This window comes from Dryobates pubescens, chromosome 39 (assembly GCF_014839835.1).
Source record: "Dryobates pubescens isolate bDryPub1 chromosome 39, bDryPub1.pri, whole genome shotgun sequence".
Taxonomy (NCBI): domain Eukaryota; kingdom Metazoa; phylum Chordata; class Aves; order Piciformes; family Picidae; genus Dryobates; species Dryobates pubescens.
The window spans coordinates 834,035-860,510 of NC_071650.1; the positions used below are offsets into that span (position 1 = coordinate 834,035).

The window sequence follows — 26,476 nt, forward strand, 5'->3', positions numbered from 1 at the left end:
AAGTGGAGTAAGGATGGTGCAGAAACCCCCAGAGATACTCCATGTGCAGCACCAGAATGGAGTGACCATGGCATCCCCTGCTTGTGTCGTGCACCTACAGCTGGGCTTTGGGTCAAGGCAGAGAGAAGAGCAGCTGCTGTGTTCTTCTCTAGGCACAGCCTGAGGTTTGCACCGCAGGCTGCTAGCCTGGAGCTGGTGTGGGCAATGCAGCCATGACAGGTTTGCTGCACAGCTCCCTCCAAGTTTTGCTGTGCTCCAATTCCTATCAGGTGAAGTATTTTTGGCACGCTGGCAATCCGAGGCTGCCTGCCTCCAGCAGCAGCGGGCTGGGCTGGGCTCTGACGAGGTATGGTTTCCCTTTCTTCTGGCACACCCAGGCAGGGTGTCCTTAATTGAGGCTCACATGTAAGTACATGCTCATCTCCGTGGGTTTATACACAAACACGATGTAATAAGTGTGACATAAGAGGTTCACATTCTATCAGGTACACTCACGGCAGCCTTGTGGCAACAGGACTGACAGATGCGGACAGATGCGACACTGAAAACCAACGACTGGCAGGAGAAATGAAAACAAAACAAAAGGTTTCTCTTCTGGAGAGAGATGGGAGGGATGAAGGCTCAGCAAGGGACTGATTAATTAAGGTGGTCAATAACGATCCCAAATGTGAAATCTGGGATCATTTGAAAATGGTCTCTGTGATTCTGCATCTAGGTGCTCCCAGCCTTCACTAGACCTTGGCGGGACCCCACCAATATCTGGGGAGGCCTGTTTCTATCCAGGTGTTAGCCTGCTTTCTGTGTTTCTGCCCATCCTCTTCCTTTGTACCTCTGGCTATTGTGCAGACCAAACTGCAAAATGATGCCCCAGGGTTTTTCCAGGATGCTGATGGTCCCTGGGGTCCCTCCCAACCTGCCATCCTGTGTGTGAGGCTCTGCGAGTGTCATGGTGCAGGTGAAGCGTTGGGCAGGGAGTCTGTATCCCTGGGGAAGGCAGCTCTTAAGGAAAAAGGCCCTCTCAAGAAATAAATGTTGGCAAGCCACTGGAGCTACATGACAGGAATAGTCCTCTCCTGATTTTTCTGTTTCTCCTAAAATGAACCAGCATTTAGTGAAAAATTACTCGACAGGATTCTGCTTGAAATCAGCTTAATTCAAGTGCTGGAAACACTTAAATGTGTTTTCTTGTGTGTTTGGAAATCCTCAAATGAAGAAAACAATAAAGGACATGACTCCAATCTTTTGCATTCAAAACAAGCCTAGAAAGAGAAGTGCTGTATATACACCGTGGGTGTTTCAACTTACAAAGAGCAAACAAGACATGAAGTGTTTGGATTTCGTGTGTTAAATTAATGTATTGTGGGCTACACACTTGGGTGCAGTTGGCAGGGGCAGAACCAAGTCAGAGGATGCTGTAAGAAGTACTCTCCTACTGCCTGTGCCTGTTCCTCACCCCCCCCCTCCCCGTGCTGTCCTGAGCTTGCAGCACTCTGGACTTGAGCTAACTTGCAGAGAAGCAGAAACGCCCTGGCAGAGAAGCACTCCACACACTACAAAGAAGCCCTCGGCACTTCCCAGGGCTGCTCGTAACAGGCAGATTTGTGCAGAGAACCAACTCCTTCAGCAATTCTCTGCCGGCAGAGGAGCCCCTGCTGCTGGGAATGACCTTCAGATCCAGGAAGATCCAGTGCCTTGGTACATAGGCATCTCCTTTGCAAGATCCTGCCATCCGAGTGTCACCTGCGGAGGAACCTGAGCTCCAGTGCTGTCTCCTGGACCCCACAGCTAGGGTTTATTGTTGCTTGAGCAGCAGGTGCTAGGAGTATACAAGCATCCCTACAAGAACAGGAATGCTCCTAGAATGTGCTGTTAAAAAACCTGTCATTTGAACTTTGGTAAATAAGACCAATTCTGTTCAAATTTATACATCCCCCAAGGAAGGAGCAATGAGGTAAAACCACGCAAAGTGGTGCTGAGGAAGGAGCTGGAGGGACACCGAGCCTCCATGGGAATACAGAGACATGTTTGCTCCTCTTGCCTGAGCAGGTGAGGCAAGGTGTCGGCCCAGAGAGCGGCAGTGAGATTGCTCACTCCTTGCTTTGCTGGGACAGCCCAGGCAGGGTGACTTCAGGTGGCCCTGGGGTCCCTGTTCCTCAGCAAAACAGCAGGAGACATTGCAGCCTGCCATGGCTGGAAAGCATGGTTTTGTTGCTGATCTTAAACACCAAGCAAACATGAGGGCAAAAGAATAAGCATTAGGGTTTAGGAGACCTGGAAAGGCACAAAGGAATAAAGCTGTGACAGAGAGAAGCGACACATCAGTCAGTACTTCCACGAGGACAGGGGGTTAGTCATGCAAAATACACAAAATAGCCATTATTTAAATTACCCATGGAATCAAGGTCATTTTCTAGGTTAGTAAGCTCATCTCCACCTCCAGTAACAGAGCATTCAGGAGCCTCCTCGTTAGTATCTATCTCAATATTATCATCATCCTCATCCTCATCTGTAGGAACACACAGCATTAAGGTTAGTATTTCCTTAGGTACATGCACCACATCCCTGACCAACAGAAAAATGAACCAAACCCCCCCCCAACAAAACAAAACCCCCACAAATATAATGACTGCTTTCGAGAACAAGCTGAGTTATGATCAAAATGCAAATCATTAAATAAGTCTGGAAGGAAATTTCACTCCGTCCACTCATGGATTTATCTTTAAACTGATGCAATTCAACAGACACACAGGGGGCTCTGCTGGAAACTCCTGCTACAATAGAGGCTGGCCTCAGCAGTGGCTGCTCTCTGCCTCAATCTCTGGCTGACTCTGAAAAGCAGACGTGCTTTTCCTTCCAACTCAGAACAATCCCCGCCCCCCCCCAGGCTCCCTCTTCTCTGCGCTGCAGGATGGGTGCAGGTTGGGATGGGGCTGGCCAGCAGAAAGGACCTGAAAGCTCTTGAGAAAGGCAGCAGCTCTGGGGGACTGAGTTGGGTGAGACTTGCTGCTCCTTGTTTTGCACAGCACCTCGCAGCCCAGGTGACCCCTGCACCTCGCTTAGGTGTCGGGCTCTCCTAGCACTCCTGGCACACGGAGGCAAACCGCCACCTCGGTGCTCAGCAAGTGCTGACCTGGGCTGTAGCAAGAGCACGCTGACAGAAGGCTGCCTCGCTGCACCCCTCGGAGCCAGCACTGTTTGTCAGCTCCACACATTGCAAATCAAATAATAATTGTAATTACACTTGGGATTCTTTTTTTTTTTCTTCTTTAAATTTTTTTTTATGGGATCCTTCTACCCAGTTTCTCAGAGCAGCTTATGAATATCACTTGTAAATGAGCCCCATAATGTTTTTATGAAGCAGGAGATTATTATAATTACAATTATGATGGACCTAAAAAAACAGCCTGACTCACATTTTCAATACAAATCTATAATGAAATTAAAAGGCCATAAAAGCCAGATTAGTACTTTCAAAGGATGCACTTGCGTTGTATTTACTCACTGCAAGTCTCATATCAAGTGCTATCTATGCTTGTCCAGACTCATACAAACACTGCTTTTTCCTGTGTGTGCATATGTGGAGAAATGGCAAAAAAAGACACAAGTGGAGTGTGTGTAAAAAGGGCAAAACCCCAGAAGTGGAGTGTGTGAAAAAGTGACAAAAAAAGAGAAGTGGAGTGCGTGTAAAAGTGACAATAAGAAAGAGAAGTGGGGTGTGTGTAGAAATGAGAAGTGGAGTGTGTTTAAAAGTGACAAAAAAGAGAAGTGGAGAGTGTGTAAAAAGGGCAAAAACCCAGAAGTGGAGTGTGTGAAAAAGTGACAAAAAAAGAGAAGTGGAGTGTGTGTAAAAGTGACAATAAGAAAGAGAAGTGGGGTGTGTGTAGAAATGAGAAGTGGAGTGTGTTTAAAAGTGACAAAAAAGAGAAGTGGAGAGTGTGTAAAAAGGGCAAAAACCCAGAAGTGGAGTGTGTGGAAAAAGTGACAAAAAAAGAGAAGTGGAGTGTGTGTAAAAGTGACAATAAAAAAGAGAAGTGGGGTGTGTGTAGAAATGAGAAGCGGAGTGTGTTTAAAAGTGACAAAAAAGATAAGTGGAGAGTGTGTAAAAAGGGCAAAAACCCAGAAGTGGAGTGTGTGGAAAAAGTGACAAAAAAAGAGAAGTGGAGTGTGTGTGTAGAAATGAGAAGTGGAGTGTGCTTAAAAGTGACAAAAAAGAGAATTGGAGAGTGTGTAAAAAGGGCAAAAACCCAGAAGTGGAGTGTGTGGAAAAAGTGACAAAAAAAGAGAAGTGGAGTGTGTGTAAAAGTGACAATAAGAAAGAGAAGTGGGGTGTGTGTAGAAATGAGAAGTGGAGTGTGCTTAAAAGTGACAAAAAAGAGAATTGGAGAGTGTGTAAAAGGGGCAAAAACCCAGAAGTGGAGTGTGTGGAAAAAGTGACAAAAAAAGAGAAGTGGAGTGTGTGTAAAAGTGACAATAAAAAAGAGAAGTGGAGTGTGCTTAAAAGTGACAAAAAAGAGAAGTGGAGAGTGTGTAAAAATGGAAAAGAGAAGTGGAGTGCGTGTAGAAATGGCAAGAAAAAGAGAAGTGAGTGTGTGAAAAGGTGACAAAAAAAGAGAAGTGGAGTGTGTGTGTAGAAATGAGAAGTGGAGTGTGTGTAGAAATGAGAAGAGAAGTGTGTGTAGAAATGGCAAAACCCTGGAAGTGGAGTGTGTGGAAAAAGTGACAAGAAAAGAGAAGTGGAGTGTGTGTAAAAGTGACAATAAAAAAGAGAAGTGGGGTGTGTGTAGAAATGAGAAGTGGAGTATGTGTAAAAGTGACAAAAAAGAGAAGTGGGAGAGTGTGTAGAAGTGGCAAGGAAAAGAGAAGTGGAGTGTGTCTGGAGAAAGCAGATGTAGATATTAACTAAGGGAACTTTAGACCACTTGGCAGCAACAAAAGATGTGAATTGTAATTACAGAATCCTGGCAAATTCAAACACTGCAGATCAAAAAAAGGTCCTTTGACAAGGGCTTGCAGTGCTAGGATGAGGGGCAATGGCTTTGAGCTGGAAGAGGGGAGACCGAGACTGGAGATGGGGAAGAAATTCTTGGCAGTGAGAGTGGGGAGACACTGGCACAGGTTGCCCAGGGAGGCTGTGGCTGCCTCCTCCCTGAAGGTGTTCAAGGCCAGGCTGGATGAGGCCTTGAGCAAGCTGGGCTGGTGGGAGGTGTCCCTGTCCATGGCAGGGAGGTTGGAACTGGATGGTCTTTAAGGTCCCTTCCAAGGCAAACCACTCTATGAATCCTCAGATTAGATGATTTGATTTTCTTTAATTTAATAGAGCAAGATGAGATCAGAGGCAGCATCTTTGCAGCACCATTGTAAGCAACACAAGAGCAGGGAGTGCTGAAGACACCAGCTCCTGATGTCGGATCATGGCCTGACCTAGGGTTTCCATTGCAAGTTGGCACACTGTGACTGTGATTAACTTGCACTTGATTTAAAAATAATAATTAAAAGAGAGACAGAGAGAAAAAATTTGAATTAAAAGCAGCCATTTGAAGCCATTTCAGAAATGGTCAGGTCTCTTTCAGAAGCTAGGGAGGCCTCATTTTAAACTCCTCAAGTTTGGTGTTGTGTTGTGTGTGGGTTTTTTTGTTTCCCAGGCCAATGCTCTTGCAGTGGATGAAGAAGGGAAATGTGTGTAGGGGAGCGTGTTACAACAAGGCTCTGCAATTAGAAATGATAAAGGGAACAAGGTGACGGAGAGATAACAGCCTATCTGCTAGGAAAAGAACAAATTGCTAGTGTGGAAAACTTCAGGCACTTGGGAGCAGGTCCAGAGGAAGGCCATGGAAATGATCAGGGGGCTGGAGCAGCTCTGCTATGAGGACAGGCTGAAGGAGCTGGGGGTGTTCAGCCTGGAGAAAAGAAGGCTCCGGGAAGACCTTAGAGCAGCCTGCCAGTACCTGAAGGGGGCTACAAGAAGGCTGCAGAGGGACTGTTTGACAGGACCAGAGGCAATGGCTTCAGACTAGAGCAGAGCAGATTGAGATTGGATGTGAGGAACAAGTTCTGCACCAGGAGGCTGCTGGAACACTGCAGCAGGTTGTCCAGGGAGGTGGTTGAGGCCCCATCCCTGGAGATATTCAAAGTGAGGTTGGACAGCACTCTGGGCAACCTGATCTAGTAGAGGATGTCCCTGATGACTGCAGAGCAGAAGTGCTGATCTTTAGACTACACATACCCAGTGTTAATGTCATGGAAACATAGAATTGATTGGGTTGGAAAAGCCCTCTGAGATCACGCAGTCCAACCATCAACCCAACACAACCATGGCCACTAAACCAGTGCCATTGGCCACATATTTCTTGAATACCTCCAGGGATGGGGACTTCACCATCTCCCTGGGAAGGATATCCTTGCTTACTGCAGAGGGGGTTGGACTGGATGACCTTTGGAGGTGCCTTCCAACCCAGACCATTCTGTGACTCTATGATTCTAGGAGCAGAGTTAGAAGAGCACTGAAGAGCTGCTTCCTTGAAGAAGATGTAAATGTGGAGCCTAGAAAGACAGCAAAGCTTTGCTCGGGCACGAAGAAATGAACAAAATTAAAGATACAGCATTCAGCCAACAACTAAAACAGCACTGCTCACAGAATCATTAAGGTTGGAAAAGACCTCTAAGGTCATCAAGTCCATGACCTACAGTGTCTGGAGTGCAGGTAGTGAAAGAAGACTCTCTTGGAAGCAAATGGAAATGCCAGAATATTACTGGAAAAAATCAAATCCAGAGGATTTCATTTGTGAATGGAGTTACCTCCCCTTGGTGGCCACTCACCAGTGGTGTTCCCCAGGGCTCAGTGCTGGGCTGAGTCCACTTTAGTGTCTCTATCCATGATCTGGGTGAGGGGATCCAGGCACCCTCAGTCAGTTTGCAGCACTGAGCTGGGAGTGTGGAGCTGGTAGAGACTAGGAAGTCTCTGCACAGCCTGCATCCACTGACTGAGGCCAATGGGATGAGATCCAATAAGGCCAAGGGCTGGGTACTGCACTTGGGCCACAACAACCCCAGGAAGGACCTCTGGAGATCTTCCAGTCCAAGCCCCCTGCCAGAGCAGGACCATAGAATCCAGCACAGGTCACACAGGAACACAGCCAGACAGGGCTGGAAAGGCTCCAGAGAAGGAGACGCCACAACCTCTCTGGGCAGCCTGCTCCAGGGCTCTGGGACCCTCACAGGGAAGAAGTTCCTCCTCATGTTGAGGTGGAACCTCCTCTGCTGGAGTTCATATCCATTGCCCCTTGTCCTATTCACAGGGTGCAACTGTCCCCTCCCTCTTGACCCTCAGCCCTCAGCTATTGATAGATATTGATCAGATCCCCTCTCAGTCTTCTCCTCTCCAGACTAAACAGCCCTAGGCCTCTCTTCATCAGGCAGTGCTCCAGTCCCTTCAGCATCCTAGTAGCCCTCCCTTGAACTCTCTCCAGCAGATCCCTGTCCCTCCTGAACTGGAGAGCCCAGAACTGGATGCAATATTCCAGGTGAGGCCTCAGCAGGGCAGAGTGGAGGGGGAGGAGAACCTCTCCTGATCTGCTGGACAAAGCCCCTACTGCTGTTGACTCTACAGGCATCGTGAGCATAAAGCTGGATTTCCCTGACACCTGGGCTTACAGCTAGGTGTTAGTTTGGGAAATACAATTTCCCCTCAAAGGATGTAGAAGACAGTAAAAGAGCAAGGAGCAGGTACTGTGCCGTGTGCCCAGCACCCACGTGAGGCTGAGCCACGCCACATGACTCCAGCTCCTGGCACTGGGAAACTGGATGAAATTTGATGACATTTTAAAGTCAGTTTAATGCCAATATTACAACTCAAAACCTGTCAAGGCCAAGTGGTATTGCCAAAAAAATGGCATTTCAAACCTCCCACAGGTGGCCTTTAAAATTCTTTTCCCATCAGAGTGAACACAAGGAGTTTCTTCAAGCACTCCTAAAGTTGTTTTCCCCACAAATGATGGCCAGGCTCCTACCTAAAAATATTGTCATGGGTTGAGCTGGAGCTGCTGATGAATACTGAAGAAATTTTAACCAACAATCTTCTGTAGAGTGAGGGTGGGGAGCAGGTTGCCCAGGGAGGTTGTGGATGCCCCCACCCTGGAGGTGTTCAAGGCTGGGTTGGATGAGGCCTTGAGCAACCTGGACTAATGTATGAGGCTCACCACTATTTTTCATGACATTTACAACATGATTGCCTTAATTACTTTAGTTTCTAGCTAGCTCCTTTAAAGCCCTTTTGCTGAGCTAGGCCAGGCTGGATGAGGCCTTGAGCAACCTGGGCCAGTGGGAGGTGTCCCTGCTGAAGACAGTGGGGTTGGAACTGGATGATCTTCAAGGTCGCTTCCAACCCAAACCATTCTACAAATGATAGAAGTCTCAAAACCTGGAGACAAAGCTGTGAAGAATGGGCCAAAATGTTCAGGCCACATCCTTGGTTTTCATTCACAGGCATTCTTGGCTTCTAATGGTTGGAAACTGGGTAACGTTAACAGGAGGAGCTCCAACAAGGCCAAGTGCCAGGGCCTGACCTTGGGTCACAACCACCCCAAGCAGTGCTGCAGGCCTGGGGCAGTGTGGCTGGAAAGCTGCTGGCAGAAAGGGAGCTGGGGGTGCTAATGGCCAAGCAGCTGAAGAGGAGCCAGCAGTGTGCCCAGGGGCCAAGAGAGCCAGGGGCATCCTGGCTGGGATCAGCAATGCTGTGTCCAGCAGGAGCAGGGAGGGCATTGTCCTCTGGGCCTCAGCTCTGGGCAGGCCACACCTCGAGGGCTGGCTCCAGTTTGGGGCAGCTCAATGCAAGAGAGAGGTGGAGGGGCTGGAGCCAGGGCAGAGGAGGGCAAGGAAGCTGGGAAGGGCCTGCAGGAGAAATCTGAGGAGGAGCAACTGCAGGAGCTGGGGATGGTTAGTGGGAAACAGAGGAGGCTGAGGGCAGACCTCATGGCTCTCTCCAGCTCCCTGAAAGGAGGTTGTGGAGAGGGTGGTGCTGGTCTCTTCTCCCAGGTAATTAGTGACAGAACAAGAGGGAAGAGCCTCCAGCTGCAGCAGGGCAGGGTCAGACTGGAGAGGAGGGAGAATTTTTTCCCCATCAAGAGTGGTCAGGCACTGGGCTGAGCTGCACAGGGAGGTGGTGGAGTCCCCAAGCCTGGAGGTGTTTAAAGGTGGTTTGGCTGTGGTGCTTGGGGCTGTGGTTTAGGGGTGAGCCTTGCAGAGCAGGGTCAGGGGTTGGACTTGGTGATCCTGAGGATGTCTTCCAACCTGAATGTTTCTGTGACTGTGACTCTGTGCACACAAGCCTGACTTAGGAAGCATCTCCAGGGCCAGGCCTTTCCGATGCGTGCACCTGACGAGCAACCGCCCTTTGAAGCGTGAATAAAAGCGATACACCCCGAAGGGTCTCTGTTTTCTGGGTTGCCATAGGGAATAGGATAGAAGGTTCCTCAGCTCACCTCCAGATGCCTTTGACCTTTCTTTCAACTTTTCTGCAGCCGTTTCCCCGTAGCTAGGAAGTTCTGACATCTTCACTCCAGATCGAGCTTCTGCTATTAGCTGACGAGCTCTCTCTCTCAGCTGCCGACGCCGCTCTTCATCTTGCTGCTAAGATATATTGAACAGTTGCCAAGTCAGTAATTGACAGAAATGCAATTTCATTCTCAATCTGATCATCATGATAGTAACTGGTTTACAGCATGGTGCTTGGCCCACATTATAAATAGGATGCTCGATATCAGTTGGGTGTCACAGCACAATTTTTGAAGACATCCGTGGATCAGATGATTTGATTTATTTTTATTTATTTATTTATTTATTTATTTATTTATTTATTTACCATTTTTCTTTTTTTTTTAAAGCAGTCCCCAAATGGTGAAGGCATTGGAGAGCTCCTTGTGTGTGCAGTGGACAGCACTGAGAAATCACCTGCTGTGAAAACACCTTCCTGAAAACTCCCAAGGGGCTTTTTGCCTCAAACAAACAAACGAACAAAAAAGTTTGGCTGTGGCTATTAAAACCAAAAAAAAAAGAAGGGAAAAAAAGAAAAGGTTTGACTGAATTCGATTCTTTTGAGTAGTATTCTCTCACAGAACATTCTCTCACACAGAATATTCTCTCACAGGAGAAGCTAGATGTTGCTCTCAGTTACTCCAATCATCAAATTGTCCTCAAAGCGTAAAGTGAGGCCGAATCGGAGGCGTGGAAATGGATCTAATCCTTTGGCTTCAGTGGATCCAGCTTTTCATTTTTAAACTTCTTTAAAATAAATAAGAACCCACAAACTAATGAAAGCTGATGACAAGGACAATGGGTGCCAGAGGAGGAAAGACTTTGCATCGCTTACAAACATCCTGCTAGTGTGTGTGGGGGGGGCTTTGCTCAGTAATTACAAAGATCCTACCGGAACCATCCCAGATGGTCCTGGTCCCCGAAAGCTCTGGGCAACCTGATCTAGTTAGGGATGTCCCTGTGACTGCAGAGGAGCCTGGACTGGATGCCCTTTGGAGGACCCAACCACTCTGTGGCTCTCTGAACTCTCTTAGGATGAATTTTTACACAACTTATGCAATAAATTTCTTAGAATTCATTACAATTAACATAACAAATGAGCAAAATCCCACAGCCATCAACCTCCCAAAAGCCTGACCCACTAGACTTAAAAACAATCAACACAGAGATGCTCTTAAATGGGTCTGGAAAGGAATCCTTTACATCACAAGGGAAGCAATTTCAGTGTTCACCTTAAAAATAGGGGTTTCTTCGACTCTAGGATTGGTTTCCCCCCTCCCCGCAGGACCAGATGCTTTTAAGCACACCCAAAGCTAGCATTTGGCTTTAAGTCAGCATTAGGTTTGTATTATTGCCATAATGACCAGGATAAACCCCAAGTAAAGGCAGCTGACCTGAACTAAGTGGAATATAACCAAGTGCCTCATTTTGGAGAGTGGTCCTGGCAGCCTTCCCACCTAGCCAGAAAACTGAGCATCCCACACCTGCAGATGCTGGGGAGAGCTGCTGCTAAGTGCTATTTAGTTTAAGCAATCATTAATAAAACAAGCAGCAAAATACTAATTAGGTACATTTCACCCATTTCCATGCAAATTGTTTGTTTGTAGCTATTTACTCAGCATTGTTCTTGGCACAATGGAAAAAATGCAAATGACTGCATCACAATGCAGCCCTAATGGGACCGGCTGTTTATAACCATTAGCCCAGAGGTGTGCTGTAATTCAATCCTCAAGCAGCAAGATTTAGCCTCATTAACAGCTTGCATGGGCAGGTTACAACTCATAAAACCCTACAGTAAACAAAGTATATGGACACAGCAGAATATCTCGCCTCTGAGTGACAGAACCCTGATTCCCCTATCAGATTGCCTTGATTTGCTTTTCTCCTAATGTCCCTTCCCCTGGCAAGCCAATTGCGCCGGGGACTCTGCGAGGCAGCAGGATGGCCCACGGGGCTTTTGTTTGCTTTCTCACCCTTTAACTTCCCAGAAGGCACAGAGCAACAGTTCTGTCTCCAACTTGTTTGGTAAAGCACACATTAGAAAAGCAACTGGAAAGCTTCCTCCCCCTGCTCCTTATGCACTGGAAGAGATCAATTTAATTTAATTTCTAGCCAGCCAACTGACACAGCGACCGATTTTATTTTGACCCGTGGTAACGTTAATTACATTGAATCTTACACGAAAGAAAACTGCTACAATCTCCGCTGCTTGTAATTCCTGGTGTGGAAGAACTCGTGGGTTTGATTTGACTTTGAAGAAGGAGTGGGCAACACTCGCTTTAAGACTACCACGTGGCTTAACATCAAACAATTTAACAGCCCACCTCGCTGCAAATACGGGGGTGGGGGGAGCTGGGACAAAGGTGCCCTAAACTGAGCACAGAGAACTTGGATCCTGAATTATTAGCACAGTCGTGAATATCCCGGGGATCTCCAAGCAAACACAGAGCATCGTGGCTCGTGTTGGTGGTGAGGAAGCCAGCCCTCACCGGCGGGTAAGAGCCAAGCCAGCCGGGTCCTTGCTTCAATTCCATGCAGGTATTTGAACCCCTGGCTGCTGAGCTTGGCAGAGGAAAGGTTGGTGGAAGGAGCCACGCAACTGAGAGCAGAAAAGAAAAAAGTAGGGAGATGAAGCTTTGAGGTACAGAGAAAGTACTAAACCCTCTAGATTTTGGGAAGAGCTGAGGAGAGGTACAGAGGTGGACGCTAGAGAAGGAAAAAAAGGGAGAAATGCAAAGCTCTGCCTCAGGAAAGGACCAGGCAAACACACAGCCAGCATTCATTTTTAGGTTGGGTTTGTTTGTTTGTTTTCCCCTGTAGAGCTGAAGAAGGAAAAAACCAAACCCCACGACTCTGTAAAATCTTTCACCCTCTGACAGGAATCTGAGACGGCAAAGAGATGTTAAAAGTTTGCTCTGCTCTTCCCCCCCCCCCCCCCCCCCCCCGCCCCAGTTCCTCTGCTACGGTCTGAAGCTCTGCCACGCGGCCAGGCAAACTTCACCATTTAAGGGCAAACTCCTCAAGAATAAGTAATGTAATTCCTTGTTTCCCTCCTGGAAAAAAAAAAAAGTGTTGGTATGCAATTTTTATATTTCACACTTCACCGCCATCTCGGCAAGCTTTCTTCCACTGCTTCAATGGTGCTACTTTTAATTTTATCCTCCTTAGTCCTAGTAATTAAAGTGATCAGCAGTGGCATCCCAACGGCTTTGACACAGCTACAACCCCCTCGCAGGCTCCGGCTTTTGAGGGAAAAGGGAAGGAAAGGAGGGGAGGGGTGGGGGGGAAAGAGCCGGGAGTTTCATTTCACTGGAACAAGAAAATCAAGCCTCTCCAATCCTCAACTTTAGCCAATTGTTCTTTCAGCAGCCTTTGGATCTTAAGAAACACATAAAAATGGCTGCCATTAGGGGGTCCTTTTTGTACTCGCCGCAGACGCCAATGACTGACGTTGCTTTGGCCCAAAACGATGCTGCGGAGGTGGGAAGGTGGACTCGAATGGGAAGCGCTGGTTAGGGCAGCTTCAGGAGTTCATTACCCGGCCGAGGGTGTCCCTCAGTGGTGGCAGAAGCCGAGAACAGACCAGCGCAGCCTAATACCCAGAGCGTTGCGAAGGAGGAGAAACAAAACACAACACCCACCAACCATCCCCACGAAAGCTGTCCCTGAACATTCGGCAACCTCCTTGTGCTCTCCAAAGAAAAAACCACCCCAGCCTCCTCTGCCAGGCGGTTTTCAGTCACCCTTTGGCAGAATTTTGGGAGAATCCAAACTGAGTTTGCACCAGAAGCCTGCCAACGTACTATCCTCTCCCTGGAACACACAATAAAGTGAAATAAATAAATAAGAAATAAAATAATCCCCCCCAAAACACACACAAAAAAACCCCCCAAACCAAACCATAATCCTCTCTGAGCTGCATTTATTTGATGTTTCAAGAAGAAAATTCTTTACTGTGGCCATAAGGATGGGGGGGGGTGGGGTGGGGGAAGAAGAAGAAAACCAAGAGAAATGAGTGGAACTCCCCAGCACATGAAATGAAACCAGAATTGTACCTATGAGGGGCAGAGCTTCCTGGAGCTGTAGGTTTCAAAATTGTCTGTGGTCTGCCCCGAGTGCACAGCGCATCTAAGAGAAAAGAACTTGATTGCCACCTCTTTCATCATTAGACAGGAAGAACGGCTCTGTTATTAGCCATTCAGAAAGAAAAAGACTTCTGTGCCTGTCCAGAGGCAAGGATTACCAAAATGTACCTATTCAGTTAGAAGACAGAATTAAAAAAAAAAAAAGGGGGAGAAAAAAAAAAGAAAGCAAAAATAAATTAAAACCTAAAGTGACAACGAGATTTAAAGGGGTTTGGGGCAGGCTGGGTTTTTTTCCTGTGACCTTGATTGGCTCTTGTCTGAGTAAATAGGATTTGGGGGTGAAACATTAAAACTGTTTAGCAGATCTTTTCAAACGGTTTCAAACTTTTCTTATGTTGGTTTCTAATGTAAGCAGACATGCTTGTAAATGGCCACACCTGCTCGTTGCTCTGGGGATGGCCTGATCTCTGCCTTTGCTACACAAAGAAAGGACTGGAATGGGGGCGGGAATTAACACCCCCCACCCCCACCCCCCCCACCCCAAATCAGCCTTTCTTGTTGCAAAACAGAGTGGAAAGTCAAAATCTTTCTCAACTTTGTCCCATCTGGTCAGATTAAAGCTTTGATCACCCTGGGGACCACATTTATGTTTGGTCCCTACAACTGTTTCAGAACGGCTCAAAATACACAGGTAGCAGCAAAATATGAATTGCTAAGCCAAAACCTCCCCAACACCCCCCCACAAAAAGTGCATTGGATCTGGACTTGTGTGGCTGGCCAGACTGTGGGTCTGCAAAGAAAGACATAAACATCTGAGTGATTTGCTGCCTGGGGTCTACCTCAGCTGCCTTGCTACCAATAAAGTGCGTGGAGCTGCGCTCAAGCTAAAGAAGCAGCTAGGGACGGACTAACGAGACGTGACAGAATGAAAACAGAAGATCCCCAAGTCTACAGGTGAAGAATCATGAGAAGAGAGTATCCCAAAGTCTGAAAGTGAAACAATCAAGGAAACAGAATATTCCCAAGTTGAAAAGTGGGAGAATAATGAAAAGAGAATATCCTCAAGTCTAAAAGTGGAAGAATAATGAAAAGAGAATATCCTCAAGTCTAAAGGTGGAAGAATAATGAAAGCAGAATATCCCCAAATCTAGAGGAGGGAGAATGATGAAAACAAGAATGTCCTCAAATCTAGAGGTGGAATAATAATGAAAACAGAATATTCCCAAAGTCTGAAAGTGGAACAATCAAGAAAACAGAATATTCCCAAGTTGAAAAGTGGAAGAATAATGCAAAGAGAATATCCCAAAGTCTAAAGGTGGAAGAATGATGAAAACAGAATATCCCCAAACCTAGAGGTGGAAGAATGATGAAAAGAGAGTATCCCAAAGTCTAAAAGTGGAACAATCAATAAACCAGATTATTCCCAAGTCTAAAAGTGGAAGAATCACAAACAGTGCTTTATCAAAGCTGTCCCCTTGAAGGCAAAAACCTCCCCCCCCCAAATTCACAGCAAACCAGGACCGGGTGGCTGTAAAGCATCTCCCTGCACCCAGGAGCTGCTCGTAAAGAAACATGAGCAAGCAATTCTCAATTTTTATTTAGTTATTTAACTTCTCAGAGCAGCTCTGTGGTGCTGGAAAAGCTCTGATTCGCTTGGTGCTGTGCCTCTGGTGCGAAGGATGCTGGCTGCAGAGAAAGAATCCTTTGGCACTTCAATTCGGTGGCGAAATTGAGAAACTTTGAGTTTCGTGAATGACAAAAAAAAAAATGATATATATTTGAGGGGGGAAAAAAAAAAAGAAAGAAAAGAAGAAAGAATGGCTGACTAAGTATCACCTTGTGCTACATCCAAGGCCTCTTGCTGGTTGTCTGGCTGCTCTTTTGTAGGCAAAAAGGAGCTGAACGCTCTCTGGCTCCTTAGATCTGGCCCAACAAATGCACTGCCAGTCATGCACATGGATCCAGCTTAAAACCCAGTGTGAGCCTAAAAGAAGCTAGTCAAACTGGCACCTACTCATGCAGAAGGAGATAGATTTGTCATGACAGGCTGATTATTCAATGTAAAGAAACAGTTTAGCTTTTCTAATCTGGTACAAATACATCTTTCTCAGAGAAAAAAGTAAAAGGTCTAGCAGTTCAAGTATTTAAAGTAAAGAAACCAACAGGGAAAAAAAATAAATGGTAACGTCAAAGTGAACCAGAGAAGTATTTGTGCTGGAGCATTCTGCACAACAGCCCCGCAGTTCTATTCAGATAAATAAGATTTAACCCTTTTAACCCTTTGGGAGCTGCACATCTAGGCGAGGATGGAGGCGAGCGTTTCTCTCTTGCAGAGGACGGGCTGATACATCTCATTCCGGACTCCCCTTTTGCCTCCCTTCTGGCTTGCCTTGGGAGGGCAGCCTCTGCCTACTCGTGGGGCCCCCAGCAAACCCCCAAAAGCTCATCCAGACAGTCTACAGCATAAGCAGCCACAAAAGCCCTCCGCTAGCTTCTTCCCTGGAATTTTCTCTGCTTAGGCAAGTTTGTGCTCTCCCTCATTCATCCGGGAAGTATAATTAAGGACAACAATCACCTAAGGCGCCGGGCTCCAGCAGCTTGTTAGCCTGTCACCAGGCCTGTCAATGCCACCGGCCCACAAACGAGGCTGGGGAATACTCTGGAACATCCAGACGGGGCACAGCGTCCCACCTGAGATCCAGAAAGTCTAAAGGTGGCCTCTTCCACGCTTGTCCCTAGCCGAGTTACAGAGAGAAGCTAAGGAAGCTGCTGGCTCATTGTAGGAGTCGACACTCGCCGAGCTCCACTTAAGGGATTTTCTCTTGTGTAAACTTGACTTCATCATTCAAAAGGGAGGGAAAAGAAGGGGAAAAAAAAAAAAAAAAAGGCAGTGGCGTTATGAAACAAAGCCTTTTGGCAGCGGCTGGGATGCGTAAGCTGGAGAGCAGCATCTTTCTGACCGCCATCCTGGGAAGCTTCCTCCTGGGGCGGGGGCAACCCCGCGCCGAGGGAGGAGGAGGAGGAGGTGGAGGAGGAGAAGGAGGAGGAGGAGGAGGACGTGCCCTCCTGAGGAATGCTCCCGGGTCACTCCCAGCCCAACAAAGCGGAGCGGGCTGCAGGGCGCCTCTGAAACCGGGGGCTCTTCCCCCTTCCCTTCCCCTTCTCCTGATTTCCAGGGGAGGGTGGTGGGATCCCAGCCCGCTGGCGCCGGCTGGGAAGGGGCAGTGCAAAGTCCCTGGGTGCTGTTTTCTGGGGGTGGCGGTGGCTCGGCTGGGGTTTTAGTTTTGTTTTGTTTCGTTTTGTTTTGTTTCTTTCCCTCTGACAATGTCCTGCAAACTGCTGGCAGCTTTTTTTTTCTTTTTTTAATGGAAAATACCAATCGCCTGGGATCTATACCTAGCCTTTCGCCAATAATGAGAAAACTTCACCTTCTGTCCCCAGCAATTCTTAGGAAATCTTTTGCTGTTATTCCTACAAATCCAATTACAGATTGTTGAGTAGCTAGTGGAGTAAGCTTATTGAGGAGTGTCACATCACTAAGTCGTGCGTATGTGTTTCAGTTTGTAATGTGGTCTGAGCCGCTGTAGAGGTGTCAACTTAAAATGCAAGTAAGTAGCAGAACAGGGCTAATCCCAGCCACTACTCCCCTGCAGCCAAATTGTAGCGCAATGAATGACAGTGGAAATGCAAAGATGCCACTGTGCTTATCACACACAGCCAGATGGTGGACCTGGATCAATGCACACATGCCACGATCAATGCATTTGATAAAGAATTAAGAAGAAAACTGTACATGTTATCAAAGAACTTGTACATGGCATAATTATGATTCTGCATGTGCTTACTGATGATATTGGAGACTCAGAGGCAGGTGATAATGAAACTGATAGGAAGAAATAGCTTAAAGGCTACAGCATATGGCCTCGGCACTAAGAAATCTTGTCAAATAGTTCAGAAAGCTTTTTTTAACTGTTATTACAGGCTGCTCATAGTGCAAGCTGGTGGCAACGTTTTAATTTCCCCCCCTCCTCCCCCCTTTTTTTTTTTCCTTCCCCCTCTAAATCTGAAATGTCAAAAAGTTACAAAAGCTTCCTACTTTTCAGCACGGCTCAGAAAATAATTAAGACGCTATTGTGTTTTAAACGCGGCCACAAAACATCCCCCCTCTCCCCCCCCAACCCTACAGGTCCAGCAAGCCTCCACCCATTTTGGGCATCTTTTAATAGATCTGATTCCACCTTCCCTGAATAAATGCATTTAGACTTTTTTTGGCGGGGGGGTGGGGATGATGCTGTGGCAATTGCAGGGCTGTCTCTAGGTAGCGATTTGCATTCGGAGCCTCGCTCCTGCAGATACAGCTCCCGATGTAATTCCTCATCAAATGCAGAGCTGCTGCCTCTCGCTCCCTGGCAGCTGCCTCCCCGGATGGGAAAGAAGGCAATTAAACATTGGTGGAAAATGAAGGCTAAAGGAAGAAATAAAATTCTTATTTCAAAGCAGAATCGTTTTCCAATGTATAAAAAGGTACCTAAAAATACAAATTCTCATGCTCCAGTTGATAGATGAGCTGCCTAATCAACGCCTGGACGTAACTTAAGTGCTCTCATTAGGGTGAAGACCTTCAGGCTAAATAAGACTAAATCCCTTAAAAATTACTTCTGCAATAGAAAAATCCCCCTCACCATTTTCCCTTGCCTAAATCATATCAATTAAAAAGAGAGAGAGGGAGAGAGAGAGGGAGAGAGAGGGGGAGAGAGGGAGGGAGAAGAGAGAGGGAGGGAGAGAGGGAGGGAGAGAGGGAAGGAGAGAGGGAGGGAGAGAGGGAAGGAGAGAGGGAGGGAGAGAGGGAGGGAGAAAGGGAGGGAGAGAGGGAGGGAGAGAGGGAGGCAGAGAGGCATTTTCACATGACTTTGTTTCAACTGACACTCCAAAAACTATCTCCTGAATCCAATTTAAAACGCTGCAGCAAAAGTTCATTAGCAATCAAAGGGGGAAAAAAACCCAAACCAACCACCAACAAAAAGAAAATAAATACACCATGCCGTGTTTAGTTTCTCTTTCACTTTAAACCTGGACCTTTAATCAGTGCTAAGGCTTCTAATTTAATGTTTTGGTGTTTTGGGGTTGTTGGTTTTTTTTTCTGGTCAACCCCCAAGACCGTGGTTTGAACATGAAATTCTAGCCCTTATCAAAGCAAGCCTCCAGAAGCCGTGAAGCGCCTGTTTCATTTGCAGGGGGACACCCCCCTCGGCCCTCCCTCCCCAGCCCCCAGAATTTCAATTTGTCCTGACAAACCACTGGGTATTAAATTCTAAAGGCACGCAGAGTGCATAAAGAACTGATGGCTTGATTAGCTCTTGTGGTGCAATTGAAGGAGCTGTCTCTCTCCCCGCTTCTCCATTTTGAGAAACACTTTGATCTCCGTTCAAGTCAATTCATGAACATCAACTGACAAGACTGCATGAAACACCCCGATGGTTAGGCCCAAACTCCTAGCAAACTATTTGGTTTCATTAAGGCCTCAGGAGAAGTGACCACTGACAGTCCTTTCACTGGGGAAGCCAACGGGCAAGTGACTATTTCAACTTTAATGCAGGCAACGGTGCTGCTGAAGGCCACTCCACCTCCAGCCAGCCGCTCCAGGAGGAATGCCTCTACCTACTGTTTTGTGCCATGTCAACTCCCGGCTGCAGCTGCAGCCTCATTAATGCATCGGCCCAGATTTGTTTGTGAGGACTAAAGAGATGATTTGCAGTGTTTCTGGTGGGCATCTTCAAAGGGGAAGGTGAACCAGCAGGTGCTAGAGGAAAGCCAGGGACCCACAAACGGCTGCAGTTTTAAATGCAGGGGTTTACCAAACATTAAATGCACCGATCTGCCAAAGACTGAATGCACTGACCTACCAAACATTGAATGCACTGATCTGCCAGAGATTCAGTGCACTGATCTACCAAACATTAAATACTCTGAATTGCCAAAGATTCAGTGCACTGACCTACCAATCATTGAATGCACTGATCTGCCAAAGATTCAGTGCACTGATCTACCAAACATTAAATACTCTGAATTGCCAAAGATTCAGTGCACTGATCTACCAAACATTGAATGCACTGATCTGCCAAAGATTCAGTGCACTGACCTACCAAACATTAAATACTCTGAATTGCCAAAGATTCAGTGCACTGACCTACCAATCATTGAATGCACTGATCTGCCAAAGATTCAGTGCACTGACCTACCAAACATTAAATACTCTGATCTGCCAAAGATTCAGTGCACTGATCTACCAAACATTGAATGCACTGATTTATTGCATCTGAAGTACACTGGTTTGCCAACTCTTAAATGCACTGATTTATTAAATATTAAGTGCACTTATTTACCAACTCTTAAATGCACTAATTTATTACATAGGAACTGCACTGATTTACCAACTCTTAAATGCTGAAACTCTTAAACTTGCTGGGTAGGAAGTGCACTGATTTACCAACTATTACACGCACTAATTTATTCAATATGAAGTGAGCTGATTTAACCAAACATTCAATGCACCGATTTATTACCTATTAAGTGCCCTGGTTTGCCAAACATCCCGTGCACTGATTTATTACCTATTAAGTGCTCTGATTTGCCAGACATTAAATGCACTGATTCATGACACCTTCAGTGCACCGATTTGCCAAACATTAAGCATGCCGATTGATTAATCATTAAGTTTGCTGATTTACCCAATATCAAGTGCATTAATTTGCCAACTATCATTAAGTTTGCTGATTTACCCAATAACAAGAGCGTTAATTTGCCAGCTATGAAATGCACCAATTCCCCACACACTAAACCTTTTGCAGGAAGAGCAGCAGACATATGATCTGTTTGGGCTGGGGAAAAGACAAGACCTCGAGTCACGTCCTCCCCCCCTCATCCAGCGCAGGGCGTTTGGTTGGGTTCTGAGCTTCGCTACAGTAAACTATTTCCACATCACTTTCCCCCCTTTCTGAGCTGCCCTCTCTCCCAAGAGCCCCACTTCAAAGAGTTCATTTTTGCACCGGTTCCTGTCAATGCAGGTCAGAAACACTAAAGTGGAAAGTGGCTGCAGTGCCGTGGCACAAAGAGTCTGGGCGGCTGGAATCAAACAAAGCCCAATTAAACTAATCATAACGTCCCAGTGAACACAAGGAAGCTCACCTGGTATTTCTGGACTTCTTGTGTGAATTCCCAACTCTACTCCGTACTTGGTACTATAATTACCCTGACCAAAATACTGTGAAATTACTGCTCTGATCTACTAATGGCTGCAAAGAAGGGGAAGAAAAAAAAACAAACCCACACAACCCAGCAAAGCAAAGCAGCAGCAGAAGCAGCAGCCCATGGGCTGTGGTTCCATGCCAAGGGGCTGTAGGAAGGTGGCGCAATGCTTTCTGACAGAGACGACAACTTCTGAAACACTCCAAAGGGAAAATTAAGGGGATGGGGTTTATGTTGCCAAGGACTGTTCATTAATTACCAATTTAATCGCCGCTGGAGGCGTGACATTAACAAAAATCTGGCTGCAAGTTCTAATAGATTATGAAGACCACCTAAGAAGAGTGACCAAGAAATGTACAAAACAATTAATACTGTTTCACTGCTATCAAAGGCTGCTGGGATTATTTTACATCAAGTGAAGCAAAAAGAATTAGTGGCTTCACAGTGCCACCACTAGGAACTGTAAATACAATGGCACACAATTAGTAATGCACATGTGACTCCCCCCCTCCCGGCCCCCCCCCCCGCCACCTCCCTCCCCCCCCCCCCCCCATTCAAGGCATATATCCTTGGGAAAGCCAGAACATGATAAGGAGAACAAAAGAAACATTTGGAAATGAAACGAATCAAGATTTTAACTCTACCCTCCTGCATGCTGAGCCAGAGCAGAGCAGGCAGCGCAAAAACCCCGCAGCTCCGAGGAGCCGCAGCGGCATCCTGGGATTCGCCGCAGCGGGCACCGAGCAGCCGTTAGCAGCGGCCAGAGGAAAAGAGCATTCCGGATGCTGAGAGACCTGGGTCTCCCCTTCCCACACAAAGGCAGGGCTCTGAGACACTACTCAGACCTTTTTTTTTCCCCTTTCTTTCTTTTCCCCCCCCCCCCTTTTTGCTACTCTTTATGAGGGGATAGGAAGTGCCGAAGTTTTGGATGCTGTTGAGACAACCTTAACGCGCAGCTAACAAACGGACCGCAAGCTCAGGTTGCCCTGCGGCACCTCCAGTTTACAGCCACGTCACAAATAAACACAGATTGGTACTTAACACCCAAGGCACATCCAGGTAGTAAATGGTCCCATATTGATACATAACTCTCAATTCATGTCCAGGTAGTAAGTGGTCCCATACTGATACATAACTCCCAATTCACATTCATGTTACAAGTGGTCCCATATTGATAATCATAGAATCATAGAATTGTTAGGGTTGGAAGGGACCTCAAGGATCAGCCAGTCCCAACCCCCCTGCCATGGGCAGGGACACCTCACACTGCAGCAGGTTGCTCACAGCCACCTCCAGCCTGGCCTTCAAAACCTCCAGGGATGAGGGTTCCACCACCTCCCTGGGCAACCTGTGCCAGGCTCTCACCACCCTCAAGGGGAAAACTTCTTCCTGACATCCAATCTGCATCTACCCATTTCCATTTCTTTTACTTTCCCCCTAGTCCTATCAATCCCTGACACCCTCAAAAGTCCCTCCCCACAAGGGCTTTCTTGTAGGCCCCCTTAAGACACTGGAAGGCCACAATTAGGAGCCTTCTCTTTTCCAGACTGAGAATAACTACTCCCAATTTACATTCACATAGTAAATGGCCTCATATTGATACATAGCTCCTAAGTTACAACCTCGCAGTAAATAGTCCCATACTAACCCATAACTCCCAATCTACATCCATGTAGTAAACATGGATGTGATTGTATCAATAACTCCCAATTTACATCCCCATCTTAATACATTTAGGCTGGATGCATAGAAATGGATACAGCTGATGGAGCACGAGCAGCAACACAACTCAGCTGTGAATCTCCAGCATTTAGATCCAAAACTCAACCTGAGGATTGTGGGCCTGGCATTAGCAAAGGTCCCATTCTCCTCATGAAATAAATCCCTTCTGCTATAAAACTGACAGTGAATGCTAATTCCTCTTGGTTTACTCAGAGTTTACTTGGCACTAATTGATTTATTTCCCCAGCTCCGCCAGGGAGTTGTCTCTAGCGGTACTTTTTTTGGCCAGTGGAAATATCACCACTTCCTAGGAAGAAAGGGCTCAAACAGATCAAAGAGGAAGTCCACAGATATGGAACCCTCTTGGAAAGCTACAGATTATTTTTCATGAGCTGAGCAACGTTGAATAAAAACCCAACTTGTTTGCTCTCGCCATCAAGGAGACGAGATCAGGCTAGCTGCGCCTTGGCAGGTGGTTAGAAAGCAGCACACACCACTTCAGTGGGGGGTTTGAAGTGTCCAGTCAGCAGGGCTAACCCTCACTTAAAGCAAAGTGTGGTGTTAAACCTGCTCTAAAACTTGGAATGCTCATGAAATGTAAATCCTGCACGGCATAGGCTTATCAGCTTCAACCATATTTAACCACTTTCCAGTGGCACACAGACCAAGACACAGAAATGAACGACAGGGAATAAGTTACCAAAGCTCAGGGATTACCAAAAATAATGCTCAATCTTTTATTTACCCAGGAGATGGTAACTGCTGCTGTGTAATCTCAGGAAGATCTAGTGACCATATCTAAATCTGGTCACAATTATCAGCACGACAGACTGGCCTCTTTTTTTTTTCCCCTTTCTCCCCCAATCAATATTTTCCAATTAATATTAAAGGACCAAGGTTGCCATCTGCAGTGTCCTACACCTCTATAAACTCCTGTTAGATGTTTAATTAATAAAAATCAGCTTTTCCTTTCTGGCTTTTTGTTGTTGTTGTTGTTAAGCAAAACCAAGATGGGAATAACTTGGGAATATTTCCTTAAATGGATTCATGTCACCACCTCACAGCGTCACAGAAAGCATCTGGTTGGCAGAGGCCTCCAAGCTCATCCAGTCCAACCCTCCACCCAGCACTGCAGGGTCACCACCAAACCATGTCCCTAAGCACCAGCTCCACAGGCTGCTGGAACACCCCCAGGGATGGTGACTGCAGCACTGCCCTGGGCAGACCATTCCAATGTGTGAGAACCCTTCCAGGGCAGAAATAGTTCCTGAGATCCAGCCTGAAGCTCCCCTGGTGCAGCTTGGAACCATTGCTTCTGCTCCTGACTCTTGCCACCAAGGAGAAGAGACCAACCCCCACCTGGCTCCAACCTCCCTTCAGGAAGCTGTAGAGGGCAATGAGGTCTCCCCTCAGCCTTCTCTTCTCTAGACTCAATCAAAGAAATTTATTTTTCAGTTGAGGGACTACCAAAAAAACCCAAACCAAACAACCAACCTGAATGAAATAAATGCACCAGTGAACCAGATGCTTCTCTTAATGCAACAGAAGCAGAGGCTCCTGCTTTTGGCAGGGGGGTTGGACTCGATGATCTCTAGAGGTCTCTTCCAACCTCTAACATTCTGTGACTCTGTGTTCTGGCTCCATGCAGAAATCACAGAATCACAGAATTGTCAGGGCTGGAAGGGATCAGCCAGCTCCAACCCCCCTGCCATGGGCAGGGACACCTCACACTACAGCAGGTTGCTCACAGCCACAGCCAGCCTGGCCTGAAAAACCTCCAGGCAGGAGGCTTCCACCACCTCCCTGGGCAGCCTGTGCCAGGCTCTCACCACCCTCATGGGCAAGAACTTCTTCGTAACAGCCAATCTGAATCTCCCCACTTCTAGTTTTGCTCCATTCCCCCCAGTCTTATCCCCTGACACCCTCAGAAGTCCCTCTCCAGCTTTCTTGGAGCCCCCTGCAGAAACTGCAAGGGCACAAGAAGGTCTCCTGGGACCCTTTTCTTCTGCAGACTGAACAGCCCCAACTCTCTCAGTCTATCTCCATAGCAGAGCAGCTCCAGCCCTCTGATCCTCTCATTCTCATGGCCCTTCTCTGGACACCTTCCAGCACTTGGGATTGCCCTGACCCAGCTGCAGGACCTTGACCTTGGCCTTGTTGAACCTCATAAGGTTGGCTTGGGCTCAGCTCTGCAGCCTGCCCAGGTCCCTGTGCATGGATCCCTTTCTTCCAGCCTGTCAGCAGCACCACACAGCTTGGTGACCATTTGGAGGAAGTTTGGTTCTAAAGACCTAGCAGCACTGCTCAGGAACTTTGCTACCAAGGCAGAATCACATTTAATTCTTTCAAGCATCTTAACCATGACCTTGTCCTTCTGCTTCCTGCAGTCCCTGCTTCATTTGCTGCACTCCTTCCACTTCCTGCAGCCAAAAGGACAGAGGTGCCCTGGACAAACACCCTTCTGCATCACCTCAATCCTCTGAGCTAAATGAGACACGATTGCTTTGGGGAAAATAGTATGTGATCACATAATTAAAGACTGCATCATAATGCATATACACAAAAGGAGGTTAATTAAAGTTGCCTGTGCATTTCTTAACTCCTAATTCCATGCTCTGTAATCACACTGACTCCACAGCCACAGCCACCTGAGTTTGCAGAGCAAACGACAAGGGCAGTAAATTTCCATCCTTTATGTGGCTCAGTCATTAGAGGAGAACAAGAGGAACGTTTTGCCACTGGCCCTCGCAGAGATTTGCTGACAGCAGAGTTATGCTGAGATTCAAGCACTGTGGAATCCTCTCCATGCCCTGTGAATGAGAGTTCCTTACTGGAAAGACCTTTCAGCCCCATGACTCCCTCTGCTCCTGGGCCCCTCTGGCCTGCCAGCTAGGTTGCACAGAGCGGCTCCCGGCTCCTCGCCTTTCCAATCTGCTGCTGCTAACAAGCATCACTACAGCTTGATATTTGCCAGCATCTGCTGGGAGCAGATATGTCCCTTCCAGCCCTGTGATATTATTCATCATGAGAAAAGGCAAGTTAGAAATGAGTAAGCTAATCGAGAGGCCCTCCTGGTTAAAAGCTAAGTGATTACAGCTGCTACCCCACACTGGCAACGACAGAAGCGCCTCGTAAAAGAGTCACCAGGCACACACCTACCTCCAGAAAGCCAGCAGAAAGGCTGAGCTCTTTTTAAAACTGCCACAGAGATCACAGAGAAAGGAATCCAGGAAGGGATCAGCAACTCTCTTCACACACTCCTTAAGCTATTTCTTCCAGCCTCCAAAAGGCTGCATCATTGTCGAGGGCATATCTGTGATTCTCCCAAACCAGGAGCGCGTTGCCAAGGAATTTCTGATCAGTGTGGTCTCCTCTTAGGCTTCAATTCCCTGCCTGTATGCTTAATACAGCTCCACCCAGGCTGGCATGCATGCAGCATGCAGACTGAGGGCATCAAATGAGCAGACCTAACAGTTAAAAAAACTTCACGTAGGGAAGAAATGGGAGGAAAGAAAAGAAGCTAACCTGATACAAACAGAGGAAGCAGGAAGAGAAGGATGGGATGGAATCAAGTGGGTTCACAGAATTAACTAAGGCTGGAAAAGACCTCTGAGATCATCAAGTCCAGCCTATGACCTAATGCCAGGACATCAGCTAAACCATGCCACCAAGTGCCACATCCAATCCTTTCTTAAACACCTCCAGTGATGGTGACTCCACCACCTCCCTGGGCAGTCCACCCCAGTGTCTGATTCCCCTCTTCCTGAGGAACTGCTTCCTAATATCCAACCTAACCCTCCCCTGGGGCAGCTTCAGGCCATGCCCTCTTGTCCTGTCACAGGTTGCCTGGGAGCAGAGCCTGACCCCCACCTGACTACAACTTCCCTTCAGGTAGT

At 47.1% G+C, this 26,476-nt stretch overlaps 1 protein-coding gene across 12 annotated transcripts in view; it reads right to left on the bottom strand.

Moving 5' to 3' along the window:
• Nucleotides 1-26,476, bottom strand: part of EHBP1 (EH domain binding protein 1) — a 186,912-nt gene that overhangs the window by 49,015 nt on the left and 111,421 nt on the right. For 3 of the 12 annotated variants that reach the window (XM_054177257.1, XM_054177251.1, XM_054177252.1), the window contains 3 exons: nucleotides 9,477-9,624; nucleotides 2,390-2,506; nucleotides 496-555 (listed from right to left, as the gene is read on the bottom strand). In XM_054177257.1, coding sequence (XP_054033232.1) covers nucleotides 496-555; nucleotides 2,390-2,506; nucleotides 9,477-9,624 — 325 coding nt within the window. The remainder of the gene's footprint in view (nucleotides 1-495; nucleotides 556-2,389; nucleotides 2,507-9,476; nucleotides 9,625-26,476) is intronic. The other 9 variants (XM_054177258.1, XM_054177255.1, XM_054177254.1 and 6 more) reach the window with 5 other exon arrangements.